This window comes from Aquarana catesbeiana, linkage group LG08 (assembly GCF_042186555.1).
Source record: "Aquarana catesbeiana isolate 2022-GZ linkage group LG08, ASM4218655v1, whole genome shotgun sequence".
NCBI lineage: Eukaryota > Metazoa > Chordata > Amphibia > Anura > Ranidae > Aquarana > Aquarana catesbeiana.
The window spans coordinates 19,861,386-19,885,207 of NC_133331.1; the positions used below are offsets into that span (position 1 = coordinate 19,861,386).

Consider the following 23,822-nt stretch of genomic DNA (forward strand, 5'->3'; position numbering starts at 1 on the left):
TTCCCCCACAGGGCAACCCTGAACCAAAATAAAAAAAAACTGTGTGGGGGTCCTCCCAAATTCCATACCAGGCACTTCAGGTCTGGTATAGATTCTAAAGGGAACCCCGCACCAAAATTTTTTTTAAAAATGGTGTGGGGTCCCCCCAAAAATCCATACTAGACCCTTATCCAAGCACGCAACCTGGCAGGCCGCAGGAAAATAAGGGGGACGAGAGAGCGCCCCCCCCCTCCTGAACCGTACCAGGCCACATGCCTTTAACATTGGGAGGGTGCTTTTGGGTAGCCCCCAAAGCACCTTGTCCCCATGTTGATGGGGAGAAGAACCTCATCCCCACAACCCTTGCCCGGTGGTTGTGGGGGTCTGTGGGCGGGGGGCTTATCGGAATCTGGAAGCCCCCTTTAACAAGGAGACCCCCAGATCCCGGCCCCCCCTGTGTGAATTGGTAATGGGGTACCCCTACCATTTCACAAAAAATGTGTGAAAATGGTAAAAAAAAGACAATACACGTCTTGGGACAAGTCCTTTATTAAAAAATTTAAAAAATAAAACTGTCCCACAAAGTCTTGTTCTTCTCTCGCTCTGACAGACCGAAAAAGAAAAAAAAGCCTATGATCTGCTTCCATGGAAGGCACCCGCCATAATGACGGGCCTCTCAGGTGACAGTTCTTTTATAACTGAAGGCGGCGCCACATGATGACATCGCCGGGGAACCCTGCTCCCCTGTGACACACAGGGACATCCCTATGGCTTTTCAGTAGCGTCAGAGGAGGCGGGGTCACTCAGTTACATCATTTCTGTCAGTCGGAGCGAGAGAAGAAGAAGAACAAGACTTTGTTGGACAGTTTTATTTTTTTATTTTTTTAATAAAGGACTTGGTCCAAGGCGCGTATTGTCTTTTTTGTACCATTTTCACACATTTTTTGTGAAATGGTAGGGGTACATTTGTACCCCCTTACCACTTCACACGGGGGAGGTGGAATCTGGGGGTCCCCTTGTTAAAGGGGGCTTCCAGATTCCGATAAGCCCCCTGCCCGCAGACCCCCACAACCACCAGGCAAGGGTTGTGGGGATGAGGCCCTTCTCCCCATCAACATGGGGACAAGGTGCTTTGGGGGACCCCAAAGCACCCCCCTAATGTTGAGGGCATGTGGCCTGGTAAGGTTCAGGACAGGGGGCGCTCTCTTGTCCCCCCTCTTTTTCTGTGGCCTGCCAGGTTGCGTGCTTGAATAAGGGTCTGGTATGGATTTTTGGGGGGGGGGGGTTCCCCTTAAAACCCATACCAGGCCTGAAGGGTCTGGTATGGAACTTGGGGGGGCCCCATGCATTCTTTTTTTAATTTTGGTTCGGGGTTCCCCTGTGGGGGAATCCCATGCCATTTTTATCAATTAACTTTTATGTGTATTGCCGGGACCGACAATTCATTATAGCTGCAAGTAGTTTTAAATTACTTTTTTTCCTTTAGAAATGTCATTTTGCTCTACCCCCAGGTTCGAAATTTAAAAGAATATTACACTTTTATTGTTTCACTTTAAGCATTATTAAAATCACTCCTCCCGAAAAAACGGACGTTTTTAAAACTTTTTTTTGCATTGATACATGTCCCCTGGGGCAGGACCCAGGTCCCCAAACACTTTTTATGACAATACCATGAATATAAGCCTTTAAAACGAGCACTTTTGATTTCTCCCATAGACTTTTAAAGGGTGTTCCGAGGCTTTCAAATTTGCCATGAACACCCCAAATTGTTCACTATTCGGTAAACACCCGAACACCCGATGTTCGTGTCGAACGTAACCATCCCTAATCTTTATATGTTGTTCTGTCCATAATAAAACAGAAGAATGTGCAAAACTGCTATACATTCCCATTAAAGGATAAATGTACTTTTTGTATCTTATCCTTTAATTATATTATAGATATTTTTGTGCACTGCATATAGTGAATGCTTTTATATAATGACATAAACATGAAGTGCAATATAAATCTCACAGGGTCCCTCATAAGTTTTAGTTCTGGTTCCTGCCAGTTCAAAAGAATCTTCAATATGGAGTCAGTGGAACGTGTGATAATTCCTTAGACTGTATCTAATAACAATAAATACTGTATACCTGCAGATGACTGGTTGAGGTTCATCCACAGCTGGTTGTTCTTATTTTCCAAAGACTGACCTTTATAAACTGCAAGACACAAAGACAGGAGATTAAAATAAATGTAAAGGGGTGCCAACCAACCAACAAAAAAAAAATTGTTTTTGTGTAAAAAATAATATTTGTGAATAAAAAGTGCCAAGTGGTAAATAAGGCTGCTGTCTTTAAATGCCCAACATGCGCTATGGGGTTGATTTACTAAAGGCAAATAGATTGTGCACTTTGTAAAGTACAGTTGCTCCAGAGCTTAGTAAATGAGGGGAAGCTCTGCTGACTTACATCATCCAATCATGTGCAAGCAAAAATACTGTTTGGTTTTTTAAATTTTCCTTGTATGTGATTGGGTATTGTTTGCAAAGTGAAGCTTCCCCTCATTTTACTAAGCTCTAGAGCAGTGATTCTCAACCAGGGTTCCTCCAGAGATTGCTAGGGGTTCCTTCAGCATTGGGCAATTTCTGCCTCTCAGATAAGTTCCCACTGACACCATTGATCTTTTTTATCTGTAAGGAGGTAATTCTTCCCAATGACCACAAGTGTAAGGACCATTCTTCTCACTGACCATCACACTAATGTATTATGAGTTGTAGATTTCTAATTTTTAGATTTCTAAATTTTAGTCTACCTGAGACTGGAGAACCATTTCAAGGGTTCCTCTGTGTTGATGGGTTGAGAAAGTCTGCTCTAGAGCAACTAAGTGCACAGCCTATTTGCCTTTAAAAAATCAACCCCATAGTGATATATAAGAAATGAAAGCAAGCAGCTGCTACCAGATACACAATAAGCCCCCCCCCCCTGCAACATTTGGCACCTTTCGGGGGGGGGGGGGGGGGCGGCCGGTATCTGGTTCTGACAGGTACCCGCTCCCATGTCCAGCCGAGTTTGCCGCAGCCCCCCTCCTCCTTCCCCTGCCGCCAGGACATTCACAAAGCGCAGCGCGCTTCACGCATGTGCAGTAGGAGACTGACTGGTTTCCATTAGCCGAGATGGCGGCAGCACCTGAGAGCTGTCTGGATTTGTGGACAGGTAAGTGTCCTAGTATTAAAAAGTCAGCAGCTACAGTGTTTGTAGTTGCTGACTTTTATTTTCTTCTGAAGGAGCCTGGATCTTTTTAAGTCTCGGATCACAACTAACAAGTGGCGATCCATTAAGAGCAATGAAACCGTTCTGATCGGAGCGTCCCAAGTCGCTCCGACTTAGAAAAAGGTTCCGGCACTACTTGGGGGCAACTTCAGAATGACTTGCATTGACTTCTGTTAAAGACTTTGAATCCGTGCCAGTGTGAACCGACTCTAACTGCAAATAATTCATGTGCAAACCGTATATAAACATATGAAATAAGTAAAAATACATAAAAATATGTGATATAATGTATATTGTTTCACATATTTGTATGCATTTTTACTTATTTCATATTTTTGTTTATGGTTTGCATATGAATTGTTTGCAGTTAGGGTAGTGCCTAACCCATTTATCACAGTGCCAATCAGAGAGAATAATTATTTTTAATTTTTTTTTAATCTTCGTGTCTCTTCAGCAACCAATCAGATACTACAGTATATTGACTCCAAATACTCTCCCTTTTTATGGATTGTGTCTAGCATACTTGTCACGTATCTGATAGGGGACTGAAATAACAAGGTCGACTTCTCTTGTATCTCCAGCCCAAGCCCCTCTGAAGGTGGAACAGACGGTGTCAGGGGACAAAAGGAACACAAGTGCCTGTTGATGGAAGAACCTGTAGCAAGAGATGTGATTCCAAGGAGGCTGGCGAACCAGGGGGTCAGGAAGCATAGTAGTGTTCAGATGTCTAGCCCAGGTTAAAGAGGCATTCTGCTTACACCGTTGGTTCAGGACGTGCAGCTTGTTAGGACTCTCAGAAGACTTGAGGTGGGAACACTTAGTGATGCACAGCACTGGTATAGCCGACAGCCAAATAGGCACTTGAGCAGAACAGGAAGTCAGGATCAGAGACAGAAGCTTGGTCACAGGAATAGCCAGGCTCATCAGCAGGCAGGCAGCAAGGTACCAAATCATGAGCAAAGCCAAAGTCAGGAATGGAACCGGGTCAGTAATTAACAAAAAGTTAGGAGAATCCAGGATCAGGTGAAGAGCAAGCCTTCCCAGCATCAAGGGAATCATACAGAATAAACGCAGGACACTGGGAACAGCTGAAGATCAGTCAGCATAGAATATGGGTATGAGCATCCTTTAATATAGCCCCTCTGGAGCCAACAGGGATTGTACATGTGCGTGCCTGCCAATCAATCTGCAAGGAATGCCATGCGCATTCGCATACTGTATCTGCTCACCAGACGTCTCACTGGGAGTCCTTGACAATACTGTACAACTTACCCAGTGCTTCAATAATGCGGATGAGGACGATATTGGATCCCACAAGGAGGGTTATAATGACCCCTTTCCAGGAAGGACGCCAGAGTTTCTTCTCACTGTTATCTGTAGAGATTATCAATACATCACTCATTAATCATAATACTCCAGAACTCAGTAGCATGCAGAAATAAAGTGCAGTGGCGGGCTTCCTATCAAGTGGGCAATCAGGAGTCACTCCTATCTTATTTTATGGAAGAGGAAGAGATGTCACTGTGAGGCAACTTCCTCCTCTACAGAATTGCACAGCCTGGAAGTAGAGTGGAGCTGTGGAACTTCCCAGCCACAAGCCAATCACATGTTGATAGTAACAAGTCCCACATCTCTAATAAAGTCTAATCTAAACCCAAAACAAAAATGTAATATATTGCAGTTCACCAGTCGTTAGATGCAGTGGCTGTATTTGCTTTAATTTCTTAGGCTAACAAACTATTCAGTAATTACAGGAAACACCTGTTGATCTTGCCAGAAATGTCCATGCCACGTCCGTAAGCTGAAAGCAAAGTACTAACACAGTTATCTGCCTTTTGTAACCTGCTAGTCCCATCAATCCACTATGTATGGAGATGAACAAGTGCAAACATGTTTAAAGTCCAGAATATATATAAAAATGCAGAGCTAAACACAAAAAATATATAAAAAATATATATACACAATACAATGCATATATATGGCAATCAAACTTTCAGCGTGATGGTATGGAAACCATATGTGAAAATAAGAAAGAGGGGGGCATATATGCCCCAGTAGAAGGACCTCTCGTCTGAAACATGTTGGGTTGCTATTAGCTATTTGCCCTTGGTACCACGCTGTTTTATTTTCTATTGTGATCACTTTTAACCATTGCTGCTGCTGTCCGGATTTGTACCTTGTTTGGTTTGTAATAAACCTGTTTTTATGGATTCAAGCACTATGTGGGGTCTTCTCCTCCTTTTGCATGTTCCCACGTTTGCTGAGTAAAAGCTACACCCTCTGGTCATCTATTTGCCGGGAAGGTGACTACATATATACCCTGAACATCAGAAATCCCTAGGTCGCCTATGGTCGCCAGAAAGGAACCAGTTGAACCTGCCGCATACGCCTCTCCGCAAGCATCTATCTGGATCGGTTGATCCACAAGCCTGAATGACACCTAGCCATACGGCAAACGTGTCCACCCTCTCCAGTAAGCGTATTTGCTCCTTCTACTTTCACCTGTGGATGTCTAGTACAGGAAGATCACCTTTGCGATTCACATTGCACCTATATTATATATTCTTCTCTTTTGACACCGAAGAACACATGTTGTATAATTGAATGGACATTCATGCAATTATGAACTATAATGTTTCCCTTTGAAGCTCACCCCTCTTTCTTATTTCCACATATGGTTTCCATACCATCACACTGAAAGTTTGCCATATATATGCATTGTATTGTGTATATATATTTTTTATATATTTTTTGTGTTTAGCGCTGCATTTTTATATATATTCTAGTTTCTTTCACATTGTCACTACACTGTTGATGCTGGCTGCTATTTTTATTTTTATTTTATTATAATTTTTTTATAGTAGAGCAACAATATTTCGTACATTTTTGCTTTTCAATGTTTAAAGTCCAGCCATGGCCATACCTGGGAATATATCCATACCAGACCTGAAGGGCCTGGTATGGAATTTGGGGGGACCCCCACGCATTTTTTGTTTTTAAATTTTGGTTCGGGGTTCCCCTTAATATTCATACCAGACCCAAAGGGCCTGGTAATGCACTGTGGGGGAATCCCAGGCCGTTTTTTTCAATGACTTTTATGTGTATTGCAGAGACCCGACAATTCATTAATAGCCGCAAGTACTTTTAAATAACTTTTTTTTCCTATAGAAATGTTATTTTGCTCTCGGACTGTTCTAAACACAGGAAACATGCGCCCCTTTACAGGCATACTATAGACACCCCCCAGGTACGAAATTTAAAGGAATATTTCACTTTTATTGTTTCACTTTAAGCATTATTAGAATCACTGCTCCCGAAAAAACTGCCATTTTAAAACGTTTTTTTGCATTGGTACATGTCCCCTGGGGCAGGACCCGGGTCCCCAAACACTTTTTATGACAATAATTGCATATAAGCCTTTAAAATAAGCACTTAGCATAGACTAACGGTGTTCACGTTTTTTGCCTGTTCGCATGTTCTGCTGCGAACCGAACAGGGGGGTGTTCGGCCCATCCCTACTCCTGATCTTTTTTTTATCCAAAAACATTTTATTAAGTGTTCTTGCATAGCAAGACCACTTACTGTTATCTCACATATATATTATTCTTATTATTATAGCCAAATTTACCACCCTAACTCCTCCCACAGTTTTTACACTACATAGACAAGTAATATACCGAAACGTGCGGATTGTTCCCGAATGGTGTGCTATTACTTTGTGGAACGTTTCGCCGAATGGTTCACGAAATATCGTCGTTTTTGCAGCGAAATTGGTCCCATAGGAATGAATGGGGAAACTAGAGTGGGAGATGACAAAAGCTGGAAAATCAGAACATGATTTCTAAACTGCCGCCACTCCCTCATTTTCAAGCCCACCTACACAAATCTTATATCAAAACGTTCAGCTATCCCTGCTGCCACTAAACATGTCCACGGCTAAGCCATAGTCCTGATAGTTTTCACAATATGACCATTTGTTTGTAACTCACGCCGTCCATTGACATTCATTGAAACTACACTCTAGCCCCCTCCAAATTTGAAGGGCAATTTCTAAACTGCGACTGTGCCTTCATTTTTAATATTTCAGAGACATACTATACATCAAAATCTAGGTCTGGGTCTTGTGATTCTCACAATATAAAGATCTTCGCTGTAGGATGTATAGTTTTTAAAATACGGCCATTTGTTTAGAGGTCATTTCAGGAAATTTTAGCCATTAATCAGAGTGTACTGTTAGTGTTTGTTTTGTTGCCATGGTTACCAAAGCTTCTGTTATACACAGGGGGGGAAGGTGGCTGGAGCATCTCAGCTGATTACAGAGCCCGGGGGAGGGGACAGACACACCATGTACTGATTTATAATAGAGGAATATGATGGGGCAGTTTTGATGGGGTAATTCTGATGGGGCAGTTTTGATGAAGTAGTATTTGTGAAGCATAAACAGGGCATGAGCGTTGCTAGGAAACAGTGGTTGTAAACACAAGATGCTGAGACACTCCAAATGCATGTGACTTCATCTGCTAGACTTGATAATGCTTGTAGACTCCTCCCACAGTTTTTACACTACAGAGACAAGTAATATACCGAAACGAGCGGATTGTTCCCGATTGGTGTGTTATTACTTTGTGGAATGTTTCGCCGAATGGTCCACGAAGTGACGTTTTTGCGGCGAAATTGGTCCCATAGGAATGAATGGCGAAATGTTCAAAACTAGAGTGGGAAGTGACAAAAGCTGACAACCCCATGATCAGCCAAAACATTATGACCACCCCATGATCAGCCAAAACATTATGACCGCCCCATGTAAAAAAAAAAATATTTTTGAAAAAAAAAATTATTTTTGAAAAAAGTAAAAAAATAATTTTTGAAAAAAAAAAATCATTTTTGAAAAAAAAAAATATATTTTTGAAAAAAAAAAAATTATTTTTAAAAAAAAAAATATTTTTGAAAAAAAAATTACTTTTAAAAAAAAAATTATTTTTGAAAAAAAAATATATTTGAAAAAAAAAAAATATTTTTGAAAAAAAAAAATTATTTTTGAAAAAAAAATTACTTTAAAAAAAATAATAATTTCGAAAAAAAAATTATTTTTGAAATAAAAAAATTCATTTTTGAAAAAAAAAATTACCTTTGAAAAAAAAAAATTACTTTTGAAAAAAAAAATCATTTTTGAAGAAAAAAAAATCATTTTTGATTAAAAAAAATTCATTTTTGAAAAAAAAAATTACTTTTGAAAAAAATGTTCAGCTCTTTCAGCGAATGATGGAACTTTTTTACTACTATTTATACTTTTTAAAATATTAAGCTTTTTAACACTTTTCACAGTTACTCAAGCCACTCCACCCCACCCAGTTACTCCGCCCACTCCAGTTGTAGAGGCAAGAACACTTTCACAATTTCCCCAGAAATTGTACCTTTTCTAGTTGAAATTGAAATTGTGTTTCTACAGGTAGTATCCAAATGTCAAATGCACAATACAATGTTGTGGTGTAAGACAAAATAGTAACATGAGGTTATCAGTGCACAGTTTAACCACTTCAGCCCTGGAAGATTTTACCCCTTCCTGACCAGAGCACTTTTTACAATTTGGCACTGAGTTGCTTTAACTGACAATTTAATTGCGCGGTCATGCAATGCTGTACGCAAACAAAATTTGCATCCTTTTTTTCCCACAAATAGAGCTTTCTTTTGGTGGTATTTGTTCACCTCTGCGGTTTTGATTTTTCGTGCTATAAACAAAAAAAAAGCACCAATTTCGGAAAAAAAGCACAATATTTTTTGCTATAATAAATATCCCCAAATTTTTTTTAAAAACTAATTTCTTCATCAGTTTAGGCCAGAAAATATTCTTCTACGTATTTTTGGTAAAAAAAAAAAAAAATCACAATAAGCGTAATTTGATTGGTTTGCACAAAAGTTATAACGTCTACAAACTATGGGAAAGATTTATGGCTTTTTTATTATTTATAACCGTGATTTTTAGTGGTACTGCGACATCGCGACGGACAGATCGGACACCTTGACACATTTTTGGGACCATTGACATTTATACAGCAATCAGTGCTATAAATATGCACTGATTACTGTGTAAATGTCACTGGTAGGGAAGGGGTTAACACTAGGGGGCGATCAAGGGGTTAAATGTGTGTTCCCTAGATGTGTTCTAACTATATGGGGATAGGACTGACTGGGAGAGGAGACATATCGTTGTTCCTACTGGCCCTCTGGCAGCTCTTATAGGGGAAAACGTACCCATGCGGGGTTTCGCCCAGGAGAGCCATTCTGCAGCAGTATATCTACCTGAGCTGGTCAGGAACAGGTTAAGCCAAAGGTCTTTAAGTCACATATGGATGTCGTAACAGACTAAACAGAATAGGTAACACGTATTAGGTAACTAATATTAATAAACTAATTGCATCTGACGTGTGATGCCCTCTAAGTTAACTGAACAGTAGGGTAAGCCAAATAAGTTTAGGGAAGGAATTCGCCAATGGGGAAGTGTGACATTTTCAAGGGAAAGAGGGGCATCAAGGTTTTCACTCCTGGAGGAGGGATATTGTACATTGAAAGGCAGGGTAAAGCATATCGGAAATTTTTCAAGGGAGAGGAAGTTTAACTATGGCCAATGTGGTTTTCCCTTGTAAAGAATATTCCAGGAGGTAATTGTCTTGTTAAGGTATGGGAGACCGCGAAAGAGAGAAGAAAAAAAAAGGGGGGAGGGGGGTGGAGAGGGATAGAAGGGAAGAGGGGCAGGGATGGAGAGGGAGGGGACTTACCAGGAGGCATCTCTGGCAGAAATGTTGTCCAACTAGGTATTTTTTGTCAGCCTGGTTGTGTCTAACTGTTTAAGAAGGTCGAGGGGTGGAGGAAGTGGGTGGTGTTGTAGAGGGATCTAGTAGATGACAATAAGCTTCATTGGTTTGAAAGTGTACCCAGCACACCCATGTGGAGGAGCATCCGGATGGGTAGTCATTCACAATGCAGATGAGTTCCTCCATTTCCTGCTCCTGATCTTGCTCTTGCTCTTGCCCTGCATCCTGTACCCTGCACCATGCTGCCTTATATTTGCTCCCCTTATTACTGATCACAGTCATGGTCCTCCCTTCCTTGCATCTCTGGTATTCCCTGTCACCGTTGTTCCTCATATTGTATATATTGTGTACATTGTAATATAGTTAGGTAGTTAGATATTTTGTCATTCAATTAATTGCTCACTTATATCTTTATGTAAGCTGTTTGCTGGTGTTTGAATACTAAAACAAATAAACTGGCGCTCAGAGGCTATAAGGCAAATGACTTTAAAAGTTAATGAAATTATAAAGTCTAAAAGCTGGATCAATCACGGTGTAATCAGGACGGTGTTGGAAGTCTTGGACAGGAGCCAAGAAACAGTCTATAAAGCAGGAGAGGATCCCTGGAGGATAAGTCATAGGTAAAACAAAACACCGGAATAAAACTTTTCTTTTCTTGTAGGAATTTGTGTGGCCAGATTCACGAAAGGCAGCTCTTCTTGTTGAGAGAAGTCAAACTCAGATCCATCCAGGTAAAAAAGAGAGAGAGGAGCGCCACTAAGAAAAATTATTTATTCACCAATATAAAAACAAAGTATCAGCTTACATTTAGGAGCGGTATATAGAACAGACAGATGTGATTCCTGATAGAAGAGGGGGAAGGGAACAGTCAGTGATTCCCCGGGGATGCCTCCAAATACGACGCAGTCTGGCGGGGAGGCCAGGACGGTGCACAGTCTGTCTCTGCGGGAGGACGGAGCGGCAGCCCAGGAAGCCGCTGGCAATGTTGTCAAAGAGGAGAAAAAACACAACGAGTTTCTGTGCATGCGTAAGGTCTGTACGGCACATGCGCGCTCCTTTATCAGGTGTCTTGATGACACTTGATAAAGTCTACAGCATGAAAGTTCAGCCACAGTGACCCCTGTGGTGGGATGACTATTGCACAACATAACTGAACCAGAACTTGCAGCAGACTTGCAGATTGTTTGCAAAGAAAGTTGATCTGGAGTCATGCAATGAGGACTTGCTGCAATTATGCAACAAACTTGTGAAGCCTGAAAAGTCATTTTTAAACTTGCAGCTCAATTGCTTGCTATCATTGGTGGTATTAACTGTGCACTTAGGAGGCAAGGCATTTAGTCTTTTCTTGCAGTGGGACTGTGCTTGAATAGGATCCCCATCGCACCTGCTGGGAATGGACCGTTAATGTGCTGGCTGTCATAGTACTCTCTGTCGCAATCTCTGCGATTCCTCTTATTTCTATGACTCCTACTTACAAATGGAGAGAGACAACAGGAAGTGAGAGGAAATCTACCCCTAGGAAGGGGAAATCACTCCTGTAAGTGTTATCATGGGAAAAAGTGTCTCCACTGATGCTTTATCACCAATCCTTGTTTCCACAACAACCTAAAATTTACAAAACCCAATTGTCATTGGGACAGAAAGTGAGGTGAAATCTTCTGAACAGGGGCACAGACAGCAAATTAAGTTACAGGGGTGTTAACCCTTCCTTATACTATCCAAAAAAAAAATATATATATATTTTTTGGCTGGAGTTACACTTAGAAAATGTACCTGTTCTGACCTGTTCTGACTTACATACAAATTCAACTTAAAACGGAGCTCCAGGATCCTAAAGAAAAAATTAGTCAGCAGCTACAGCTCTAATAGGCTTCAAAATAGGGTGGGCTCGGATCGCAGAGCATTGCGCATTAGCCCAGCCAGGTGTTACAACAGTGAATTCATATTCGCTTTTGTAACACTGATCCTCAATCCGGCCAATCAGAAGCAGGTCTAAGACCTGTTTTCCGAATGGCTGAAAAGAGAAGACTCCCGATTGACTGCCGAGGAGGAGGGAGGAAACGGAAGCTGCCGATGCCCGTGGAGAGCAGAGGAAGGGAAATCTGTTGCCACCGCCGAGCAAGGGAAGCTGCCGGTGAAGCGGTGCATAAATGGGGTAAGTTTACCAGACCCACCCGCCGACCGATGGGGGGGTGGTACTGTTTGCCGCCCCCCCAAAACAATTACCACCGGCCGCCACTGTTTCCTACTGTGTATGTGCAAAGCACGCTGCACTTTGTAAATGCCCCGGGGCGGGGCAAAGAGGAGGGAGCCAAACTTCTAACTGACTTCACTGCAGCAAGATCAGCCGGAAGTGGGAGCAGGTACCTGGTTTTGACCCCCCTGAAAGGTGCTAAATGTGGCAGCGAAATGGGGGAGGAGGCAAACAAGCAGTGCTTCCCCTGATGGGTGGAGCGCTGCTTTAAGAACAAACCTACAAAATCTATCTTGTTTGTAACCTGGGAATTGTGGCTGGGACAGCAGCATGCCATCTGTGAGTAGCTAGTTTGAGCAGCAACAAGCAGTGCTGGCAAGAGTGTGTTGAAATGCGGAAAAAGGTGCCAGAGGGTATCAGAGAGAAAGTTAGGAGGAGGGGTGGTACTGCTCACAGGCGAGTGGGTGAAGATGTTTGGAATGTGACCGTCAACGAAATGTGGGCTTGAGTGTATAGGGAGTGACTGGCAGGGATAGTTGTGAAGGGACAGTGGGCTGGAGTACATGTGGACTAGAGAGGGGTCATAAACACTATGGGGTCCTGGCTTGAGGGGGTGACAAAAAAAAAACTAACTAGGGGCTGATGTGGCAATTATTGGGGGTGAGATACTGGCTGAAGGGAAAATAGATGTTAGGAATGTAAATGGACTGAGGGCAGGTGGGAAGTACAAACTTGGAGCTAGCAGGGAGGCTAATAGGTAGGAGATATGGCTGATAGGGATACAAATGTAGGGTGGATCATGGTAGATGTGGTGGGTAGGATAGGAATGTGAGTGGTGGGCCAGCACAAATAATGTGGATGGCTTAGGCTTAGGGGATCGTCTCAGACCATGATCTGCTGACAGGTGCACACATAAATGAATTGCCATGCCATGGTCCAGGAGTAGAAAGGCTGGGGCCCAGCAACAGGATGTGGACTGGCAGTTGAGAAACCCTGATATGCAATATGTGTAAGTGTATTTGTGAAAAATATTTTTAAGCTATGATAATTCTGTAGCCAAAAAATACATGTTTTTCTTGTACTGCAGAACAATAATGATGTGTACATTCAGCTCAGGGTACCCTTTTAAATGAAGCAGATGCTTCACTTGCATTACATATGAACTAGAAGTTAGTGGTACAGGGGGACAAGTCTAAGAATCAGTGACCTGTAGTAATGCAGCAGGATATTAAAGATATGGCCTGATGACATTGCCAGTGTTATTGCTGAATACTATATCTAAAAGCGGATGTGGGAATCCCTCCAGTTGTATTGTACATGTTATTCCTATAGTCCCATGTACTGCCCTATATGGTGCCTGTACATATATTTGTTTGATGTTCATTTACAGTTATGGGAACATTTTCAAGGCATAATATACACTATATTACCAAAAGTATTGGGACACCTGCCTTTACACGCACGTGAACTTTAATGGCATCCCAGTCTTAGTCCGTAGGGTTCAATATTGATTTGGCCCTCCCTTTGCAGCTATAACAGCTTCAACTCTTCTGGGAAGGCTGTCCACAAGGTTTAGGAGTCTGTCTATGGGAATGTTTGACCATTCTTCCAGAAGCACATTTGTGATGTCAGGCATTGATGTGGACAAGAAGGCCTGGCTCGCAGTCTCCGCTCTAATTCATTCCAAAGGTGTTCTATCGGGTTGAGGTCAGGACTCTGTGTAGGCCAGTCAAGTTCCTCCACCCCAAACTCGCTCATCCATGTCTTTATGGACCTTGTTTTGTGCACTAGGGTGCAGTCATGTTGGAACAGGAAGGGGCCATCCCCAAACAGTTCCCACAAAAGTTGGGAGCATGAAATTGTCCAAAATGTCTTGGTATGCTGACGCCTTAAGGTTTCCCTTCACTGGAACTAAGGGGCCAAGCCCAACTCCTGAAAAACAACCCACGCCATAATCCCCCCTCCACCAAATGATTTGGACCAGTGCACAAAACAAGGTCCATAAAGACACGGATGAGCGAATTTTAGGTCGAGGAACTTGACTGGCCTGCAGAGCCCTGACCTCAACCCGATACAACACCTTTGGGATGAAATAGAGTGGAGACTGCAAGCCAGGCCTTCTCATCCAACATCGGGACCTGACCACACAAATGCGCTTTTGGAAGAATGGTCAAACATTCCCATAGACACACTCCACCTTGTGGACAGCCTTCCCAGAAGAGTTGAAGCTGTTATACCTGCAAATATTGAACCCTACGGACTAAGACTGGGATGCCATTAAAGTTCATGTGCGTGTAAAGGCAGGCGTCCCAATATTTTTGGTAATATAGTGTATAAGGTCGGGACCAAAGGACAGACAGGACTGATGCCCATAATAATAGCATTTCATCATTTTTTCCTTATCCTGCACAAAAAAATTAAGCATGGAGTCTGAATTCCTCAAGTCATGTGACACTAATGAGATGACTGCTAGTACCGGTGATCACTGTTCTGGAACCTTAAATCCCATCAGTCATTTTTACAATATTATAAAACAGAAGAGCTTCTTACCTGTTCTCTCCATGTCTGATAAGACAAGAAGAATTCTGAGCTGCTGTATTGTGGTGTCCGGTCTTTTAGGTTATATGTATTGTATAACTATCACTATACATAGTGTGCCTGCACTGCCATCTCCCTGTTCCTGTGTGGTCACCCAGGCTGAAATCTCCCCAGTCCAGTCTAACCATGAAGAACAGTGTGAAGATCAACATCCTGTATTTTAGAGTATGTGTGTGTGCTAGTATTACCATGCAAGGATATTAGACTGTTAGCTTTCTTGGGGTGCAGGAACTTATTAGTATTATTATTATACAGGATTTATATAGTGCCCACAGTTTGCGCAGCGCTTTACATGAGGGCAGACAGTACAGTTACAATACAATTCAATAAAGGAGGAATCAGAGGGCCCTGCTCATTGGATCTTACATTCTAAAAGGGGAGGGTCAAGTGATACAAAAAGGTAATAACTGTGGGGGATGAGCTGATAAAGAAAATAAAAGTAGAGTTGCCAGGTGGGGGTGGGATAGGCTTCTCTGAAGAGATGAGTTTTCAGGGGTCATCTAAAATTGGACAGAGTATGAGATAGTCGGACAAATTGGGGTAGGCAATTCCATAGGATGGGAGAGGCTCGGGAGAAGTCCAGGAGACAAGTATGGGAGGAGATGATGAGGGAGCTGCAGAGCAGGAGGTCTTGGGAGGAATGAAGAGGACAATTTGGTTGGTATATTGAGACTAGGTTAGTGATGTAGCTGGGGGCCAAGTTGTGGATGGCTTTATAAGTTATTATTAGTATTTTGAATTTAATTTGTTGGGTGAGTGGCAGCCAATAGAGGAATTGGCAGAGGGGGGTGGCAGACACTGTATTGAATGAAGGGGCGATAGCCTATGTAAAGGTAGGCCAATGAGGAGGGAGTTGCAGTAGTCAAGGCATGAGATAACCATGGAGTGAATTAGGATTTTAGTGGTTTCATTGGTTAGGAAGGAGTGTATTTTGGAGATGTTGAGGTTGGAAAGTGATTGCATGTGGGACCGAAAGGATAGTTCAGAGTCCAGGATAACATCTAGCACACTGGCTTGCAGGGATGGGTTGATGATTGTGTCATTGATCTTCACAGAGAAGTTGGGGGAAGATGCACATGGAGGAGGAAATATTAAGATCTCAGTTTTGGATAAACTGAGTTTGAGGAAGAGGTGTGACATCCAGGCTGATATGTTTCTTAATAAATTAGTGATGCGTGAGGAGACTGTTGGAGTGAGCTAAGGGATATAGAGATAGATCTCGGTGTCTTCCGTGTAGAAATTATTTTGAAAGCCATAGGATACTATGAGCTGATCCAGGGAGAAGGTGTAGATTGAGAAAAGGAGAGGTCCAAGAACAGAACCTTGGGGGACCCTGACAGAGAAAGGAAGAGGAGAGGAGGAAGCAGAATTGTAAGTGACACTAAAGGTGCAGTGGGAAAGGTAGGATGAGAACCAATGAAGAGCGCAGTCACGGAGACCAAAGAAGTTAGGTTTTTTTGAGGAGGAGGGGGTGGTAAACCATATCATAGGCAGCCGAAAGGTTCAGGAGTAGGAGTACAGAATAGTGTTTTAGCTGTTAGTAAATCGTTTGTGAGCTTTAGGAGAGCAGTTTCTGTGGAGCGTTGAGGGTGAAATCCAGACTGAAGGGGATCAAGGAGGTTATTCTTAATGAAGTGGTCACTCAGTTGGTTGTAGACCAGACATTCAAGGAGTTTGGAGAAAAAGGGAAGCAAGGAGAAAGGACAAAGTTTGTTAAGATTGGTGGGGTCAAATGAAGGCTTTTTAAGTATGGGGGTGACTAGTGCATGTTTTCGAGAGTTGGGGAAGATGCCAGAAGTGAGGGAAATCGATGCCAGAAGCGAGGGAGCATAGGATAGAGTTAGAGGGTGACTGCAGTATTTGAGAGGGAACAGGGTCCAGGGGACAGGTGGTTAGGTGGGCGTTAGAAAAAAACTTAGCAACCTTGTCTATAGTAGTAGGGTTTAATAAGGGTAGTGTTCAGTGTACCTGTGAACATGGAGTGTTAAGTGGTGTGGATATTTCATCACAAATTGTATCAATCTTATTTTTGAAGTGATTGGCGATCTCCTGGGCAGTGACTGAATTAGTGGGTGGAGGCGGTGGAGGACGAAGTAGAGAGTTAAAGGTAGAGAAGAGTTGACGAGGGCTGAATGAGAAGGTGCTAATGAGAGTGATAAAGAAGATCTGCTTGGCATTGTGGAGGCAAGAATTGTATTTTTGAAGGGCAGATATATATTAGTTGAAATCTTTGTGAGACTTAGTCTTACACCACAGAAGTTCAAGAGCGCGGCTATGTTTTTTCAGACTTCTGATGTCATCTGTTTGCCAGGGCTGTAGGGGTCTAGGCCTCATTCTGTGTGTAGTGAGGAGGGATGGAACTCATCCAGGGTGGAGGACAGGGATCTCTTGTAGACAAAAGTGGCAAGATTGGGACAGGACAGGGATGAGATTTTTTCATAGAGGTGGTCGGTAGCAGAGTAGAAAATAGAAGAGTTGAGGTGGCGAAGGTTTCTATGAGTAACTGTTAGGCGGTTGGAGGGAGAGGTAGTGGAAGACAGGGAGAAAGCAAAATGATTAAGGTGGTGATCAGAGAGAGGAAAAGGATTATTGGAGAGGTTGCATGGAGTGCAAAGGTAGGAGAATACAAGGTCGAGGGTGTTGCCATCAGAGGGAGTAGAAGCATGTACCTATTGCTTCAGGTCAAATGAGGAGGTTAGACTAAGAAGTTTAGAAGTGGCAGGAGTGTTAGTATTAACAGGGATGTTGAAGTCACAGAGAATGATTGTGAAAATTTCAGAAGATAGAAAGTAGGGTAGCCAGGGGGCTGGTAGATAACATAAATTCTTAAAGAAATTGGAGAAAATAAACAAATACAGTGAGCTTCAAATGATGAGAGGGACAGAGAGGGAGGAGAGGGAAGAACCTGGAAGGTGTTCTGTGGGGATAGGAAGATTCCCACTCCACCTCCCTTGCATCCACTAGGTCTGGGGGAGTGTGGCCACAATGAGTGCCAGATTCAAGGAGCCAGGTTTCGGTGACAGCAAGTAGATTAAAGGAGTTGGTAACAAAGAGGTCATGAACAGAGGTGAGTTTGTTGCAGACAGAGCAGGCATTCCAAAGGGCACAGGAGAAGGGGAGGCTGATTTTGAGAAGAAGAGGTATGGAAACTGAATTGTGTGGATTGTGGCTGCTGCCAGAGGGTACAGGGTGATGGGTGCGTTGGGTACAGTTAGATATAGAAGGCCCAGGGTTTAGGGATTTTTCTCCAGAGGTTAGAAGAAGAAGAAGGGTGAGGGAAGCAATATGAGAGTGTGATTTATATGAGGGGACATGCCTTTATTAGCATGTGGAATTAGAATTAGGAGAAGATAATGAGTGCAGTGATAAGGGGAGGACAGAAGAGGGTCATACAGTATATGCAGATTGTGGGGTGGACAAGAGGGGTGAAAGCGTTTAAGGAGAGAGGACACAACTGTGAAAAGAAGAGATAGAGAGTGAATGTTACAGAAGGTAAGGAGAGGTGAATGGGCAGACGAGGCCACCTGCAGTCTGGTGGTTTGCAAAGCAGTTGCTGTAGATTTTCACTTTGTGCAATCGCTGAAGTGCAAGGGGGATCTGCCACTTAATTAAAGAACCCCACTTTAATATGAAACGGTCCACGATGTGGCTTTGTCAACTCACACTAAAATTCAGGGAGTAAATATGTATTTTGCTGTTTTGCTTACTGTTTCTAAAAGGTCGACAACATTTACATCAACATTGCATAGTACTACTTCTTTTTATTATACACACTAGATATAATTCTGTTTTGGTTCTTTATATATCAATGTGATGGAGTACTGCTTTATGTCTACTGTACGTTGGGTGTAATTCTCAGTATCTGTCCTAATTCTGCATGTATAGACTCTGCACAGTATGACTTTTGTTGGTAGTATTATGTCTACATGGACACTGCATGGTACTACTTCCTTTGTATCCTGCAATTTAATTTATTTGTTCTTATTTGCTAAGTGCATTGCAAAACATTTCTGTTCAACATCTTTTTGGGAGGATTGGTCCATTAACAGGAGATAATTCATGTAACCCATAATGTATATTGCCTAAGAATGGAGCAGAGCTAGGACTGGGGCAAACACCTTATTGAAGGCCTGGCGTGTCATGGACAGGCCAAAGGGGAGGACGACGAATTGGCAATGATGTGTGCCCACAGAAAAACACAGATGACATTATTTAGATGGAAATATGAGGATGTCCAGGGGGGAAGTGTGTGGATGCGGGAATTGGATCTTTTCTTTGTTCAACCTTCCAGTTAAAGGGAAAAAAATGAATCATGTAGGGCCAACCTTAGCGAACCTACACCCTAAATAAAAGTCAGACATGGTAGCTGTGACAGGAGTCACTTTGGGCGGAGGGGCTTGTGGAATTCAGCTTACCTTGGAGAGCTCTGGAAACTCCTTGTCCAGCTCCCCTGGCCCCTCCTATGTGAAAGTAACCTGTGTCTATTAGGGGCACATGGTGACCGAGAACCCCAGTCTGATCTGCACTAATCAGACTCACTGTACAACCACACCGGACTCAGCATTTCCTTTTACCTAATATCCAGTGTGGTATGTGTTGAAGGAATGAAGGGTGCTCTTTACTTGGGACATTAATATTTCTGAACAATATCCCTTAAGAATATATGAGGATAAAATCCACCTCTCCTCAGACACCATTGCTAGATGGTTAGAGGTGGGGTGGGGGTTGCTATGTGTTTGTTAAGTGCCTGTATCCCATTGTTCTATTGTGCCTGTCTGCCATGGGAGAAAAGTATTATGGGATGTATATGTGTATGTGGATTAGCTGTGAGGAGCGAGGGGGGAATTCCTCCAACAGCTCTCCCTGCTGATAGGACAGTCTACTGATGAGAAGTTTGAATACACCTGTGTGTCTGTTACTGAATGTAGTTTACCCCACCCTGTTTTATTATGCAAAGAAGGGGGAATGTCCCCTGAGTGTATATCTCTGTACCTGTGATCAAATAAACAGTTCAAGTTCCAGCTTTGCAGCCAAACGAGTCCTGCCTAATTCTTGGTTGTAATATGCAGCAATAATATCTAATATTTATATTCAGACTGGAGGAAGTGGTATATGACCAAAGCACTCAAGCGGAGTGGGACGGGGTCCTGTTACAGTAGCATTTATAGATTTGTAGGAGAAGGGGTGTGCGCTTGAGAGGGCAGCTGAGTTTCCAGAGAAAGGCAAGGAATCAGACAGGGTGCAATGATGAGAATTAAATAATTAGGAAAGACACCCCCTCGCCCCGAGCTGTTACCTGCGTATAAGCATGCACTAAGTTTCCCTAGAGTGGTACTCATGACCTTCACTGCTGCAGAGAGATAAGGGTGAAGCCTTCTGTAGGCTGCTGGAATTCAGAAAGCATCCAAGGCTCACGGTGCTGTAACACTGGAGCTAAGAGCAGTGTGTTCCATCAGGAGAAAACACACCAAATGGAAAATAATTTTATGTGCATGTTCAAGAGGGCCAGGAAGATCAAAGCCACACAGACACATAAGCACATGACAGACTTGCAACAGAATGGGCCCAAAAAAGCCTCAAATATTAACAGTTCTGCCATTCAGCTCCATGGGTGTGACAAATGTGAACTCTGCGATAACTACTAGGTATTGGGGTGTCAGCACACTGGGAACAGAATAGGGTACAAGGCCCGGTATTTAGTGTGACAGACGTTTTTACTCTAGAGTAGGATGTTGGGAACAAGCTCATTCTGGCTTCACCCTCCACAATTGGCATAGCCTTAAGGGCAGGTCTGAACATGTATAACACCTTGCAGCTAACTTAACATGCCACACTGGTGAGCGCCTTTACAAGATCCAGTGCTCATCCATGTCTTTATGGACCTTGCTTTGTGCACTGGTGCGCAGTCATGTTGGAACAGGAAGGGGCCATCCCCAAACTGTTCCCACAAAGTTGAGAGCATGAAATTGTCCAAAATGTCTTAGTACAGTATGCTGACACCTTAGTTCACTGGAACTAAGGGGCCAAGCCCAACCCCTGAAAAACAACCTCACGCCCAGTGGTGGCTGGTGTTTTTTTTGGGGGGTAGGTGGTCCCTCATTTACCCCATCTTGGTCATGGATGGCGGGAGGCGGGCAGCTGGCAGCGGCTCCTACGTCCTCTTCTCCATCACGATGGCTTCCACCATGCGTCTCCTCCCCTCCTCCTAGGTGTCCAATAGGATCACCTGTCCTTTTAGCCAATCGGATGACAGGATTCAAGAACCGATTCCTGATTGGCCAGGAGGAGGTTCAGTGTTACAAATAGTGAATTGTCATTCGCTATTGTAACACACCTGGTGGGGCTCAGTTCGCATTCTCTGCGCCCTGAGTCCACCCTATTTTGAAGCTTATTAGAGCCTCTGGCTCTAATTAGGTGCTTCAAAAAAACACCCCCCCATTGAAATTCATGCGTCCGGCGTCCTGCATAGGGGCCACATGGATAGGGGGACGGTGCCCGTGTGCCCTTAATGGACTGGCTGCCCCTACTCTCGCCATAACCCCCCCTCCATCAAATGATTTGGACCAGTGCACAAAGCAAGGTCCATAAAGACATGGATGAGCAAGTTTGGGGTGGAGGAACTTGACTGGCCTGCACAGAGTCCTGACCTCAACCCGATAGAACACCTTTGGGATGAATTAGAGTGGAGACTGCGAGCCAGGCCTTCTCGTCCACATCAGTACCTGACCTCACAAATGCGCTTCTGGAAGAATGGTTAACCACTTCAGCCCCGGAGGATTTGGCTGCTCAATGACCAGAGCACTCTTAACAATTTGGCACTGCGCTGCTTTAACTGGTATTTGCGCGGTCATGCAATGCTGTACCCAAACAAAATTTGCATCCTTTTTTTCACACAAATAGAGCTTTCTTTTGATGGTATTTGATTGCCTCTGTGATTTTTATTTTTTGCGATATAAACGGAAAAAGACTGAAAATTTAGAAAAAGAATTATATTTTCTACTTTTTGTTATACGAAAAATCCAATAAACTCAATTTTAGTCATACATTTAGGCCAAAATGTATTCAGCCACTATAATATTTATTGGTTTGCGCAAAAGTTATAGCGTCTACAAACTAGGGTACATTTTCTGGAATTTACGCAGCTTTTAGTTCATGACTACCTATCTAATTTCTTGAGGTGCTAAAATGGCAGTACAACCCCCCCCCCCCAATGACCCAAATCTGGAAAGTAGACACCCCAAGGAAATTGCTGAGAGGCATGTTCAGTCCATTGAATATTTTATTTTTTTGTCAAAAGTGATTGAAAAATGACAAAAAAAAAAATTACACAAAGTTGTCAATAAATGATATATTGCTCACACGTGCCATGGTTATATGTGAAAACCAAGCACTGCCTTCAGGATTTCTAAGGGTGTAAATTTTTGATTTCACTCCTCACTACCTATCACAGTTTTGAAGGCCATAAAATGCCAAGATAGCACAAACCCCCCCAAATGACCCCATTTTGGAAAGTAGACACCCCAAGCTATTTACCGAGAGGCATGTTGAGTCCATGGAATATTTTATATTTGTCCACAAAATGACAGGTTTTTTTTGCACAAAGTTGTCACTAAATGATCTATTGCTCAAACATGCCAAGGCATATGTGAAATTATGGAGTCTAGCCGTGTACAGGACCCCAAAAACCAATCACCGCCTTCAGGCTTTCTAAGGGCATAAAATTCTCTGATCAGCTCTATGGTCAGCTGGCAGAACCACCGGCTGCATTCTTGGGTTTCCTGTTGGGACAGGAGAGCCCAAGAAAACCATGGAAGACGGAGGGAGGGGGGACGTTCCCCCCCACTGTTTATAAAAGCAGTCTAGAGGCTAATTAGCCACTAGTATTGCTTTTACATGAAAGCCAACCGCTGGCTGAAAAGAATGATACCAAGATGATACCTAAACCTGCAGGCATCATTCTGGTATAACCACTCAAAGTCCAGCAACATACCAGTACGTTGCTGGTCCTTGTTGGGCATACATTGTAATGTTCTTTTTTTCATGCGGCCTGTGGGCTGAACAAAAAAAAGAGATTGATTGGTGGGTATGCCCACCATTAGAATACTGCCCTTCACCCACCCACTTCTAATGATGGGCATACATGCACCATTTTTTTTAAAACTGTGGTGGTGAAATCACCTCCTACAGCGCTGGAGTCGCTGATTTATGTATCGTGGGGGCAAGCGCTGTTGTTGTCAAGATAGATAAATCAGTGCTGCAGCTGAATGGAGTACCTGCTAAGCAAATGGTTAACAATAAAACAAAGTAACATTACAGTATAACAGTAATGCCCCGTACACACGGTCGGACTTTGTTCGGACATTCCGACAACAAAATCCTCGGATTTTTTCCTACGGATGTTGGCTCAAACTTGTTTTGCCTACACACGGTCGCACAAAGTTGTCGGAATTTCCGATCGCCAAGAACGCGGTGACGTCAAGCACGTACGACGAGACTAGAAAAGGCCGGTTCAGAACCAAGCGCAGCACCCTTTGGGCTCCTTTTGCTAATCTCGTGTTAGTAAAAGTTTGGTGAGAGACGATTCGCGCTTTTTCAGACTCGTGGCTTTCAGATCGTTTTCTGCCGTTCAGTTTGTGCTTGTGGGTTTGTATCTGCTCTTCAGTGCGTGCAGTCAGTTCGTATTGGAGTTTTCTGTGCGATCTTGTCCGCTCGTTGCTGTTTTTCAGGTCGCTCTTCACAGGCCTTGCTGTTCTTCAGTGCGTTCTGTTACTTCGTTCTGAGCAGCCGACCGTTTTCTAGCCATGTTTCGTATGCGTACTCCTCGTAGAGTTCGTGCTGTGCGGGGGCTTGGTGTTGGGGTCCTGACCTTGACACAAGTCCAGTCCATGAACAGGGTGGGGAGGAGTTCATGGACCAAGAATTGGTTGCTTCAGCGTGACCAGTTCTGTCTTATGCCTTTGCTCCGTGAGATCCGTGAGAATAATCCTG

The 23,822-nt window shown here is 43.2% G+C and overlaps 1 protein-coding gene across 2 annotated transcripts in view; it reads right to left on the reverse strand.

Annotated features, from left to right (window-relative positions):
* The window catches only part of LOC141105222 (killer cell lectin-like receptor subfamily B member 1B allele C), a 60,129-nt gene extending 45,216 nt beyond the window's left edge, over positions 1–14,913 (reverse strand). The window contains exons 1-3 of one of the 2 annotated variants that reach the window (XM_073595112.1): positions 14,787–14,913; positions 4,503–4,604; positions 2,112–2,180 (exon numbers count right to left, since the gene is read on the reverse strand). In XM_073595112.1, the coding sequence (XP_073451213.1) occupies positions 2,112–2,180; positions 4,503–4,604; positions 14,787–14,799 (184 nt within the window). In that variant the 5' untranslated portion in view covers positions 14,800–14,913. Of the gene's footprint in view, positions 1–2,111; positions 2,181–4,502; positions 4,720–14,786 lie in introns of those variants that run through there. The other variant, XM_073595111.1, reaches the window with a different exon arrangement.
* Between the last annotated feature and the right edge of the window lie 8,909 nt (positions 14,914–23,822).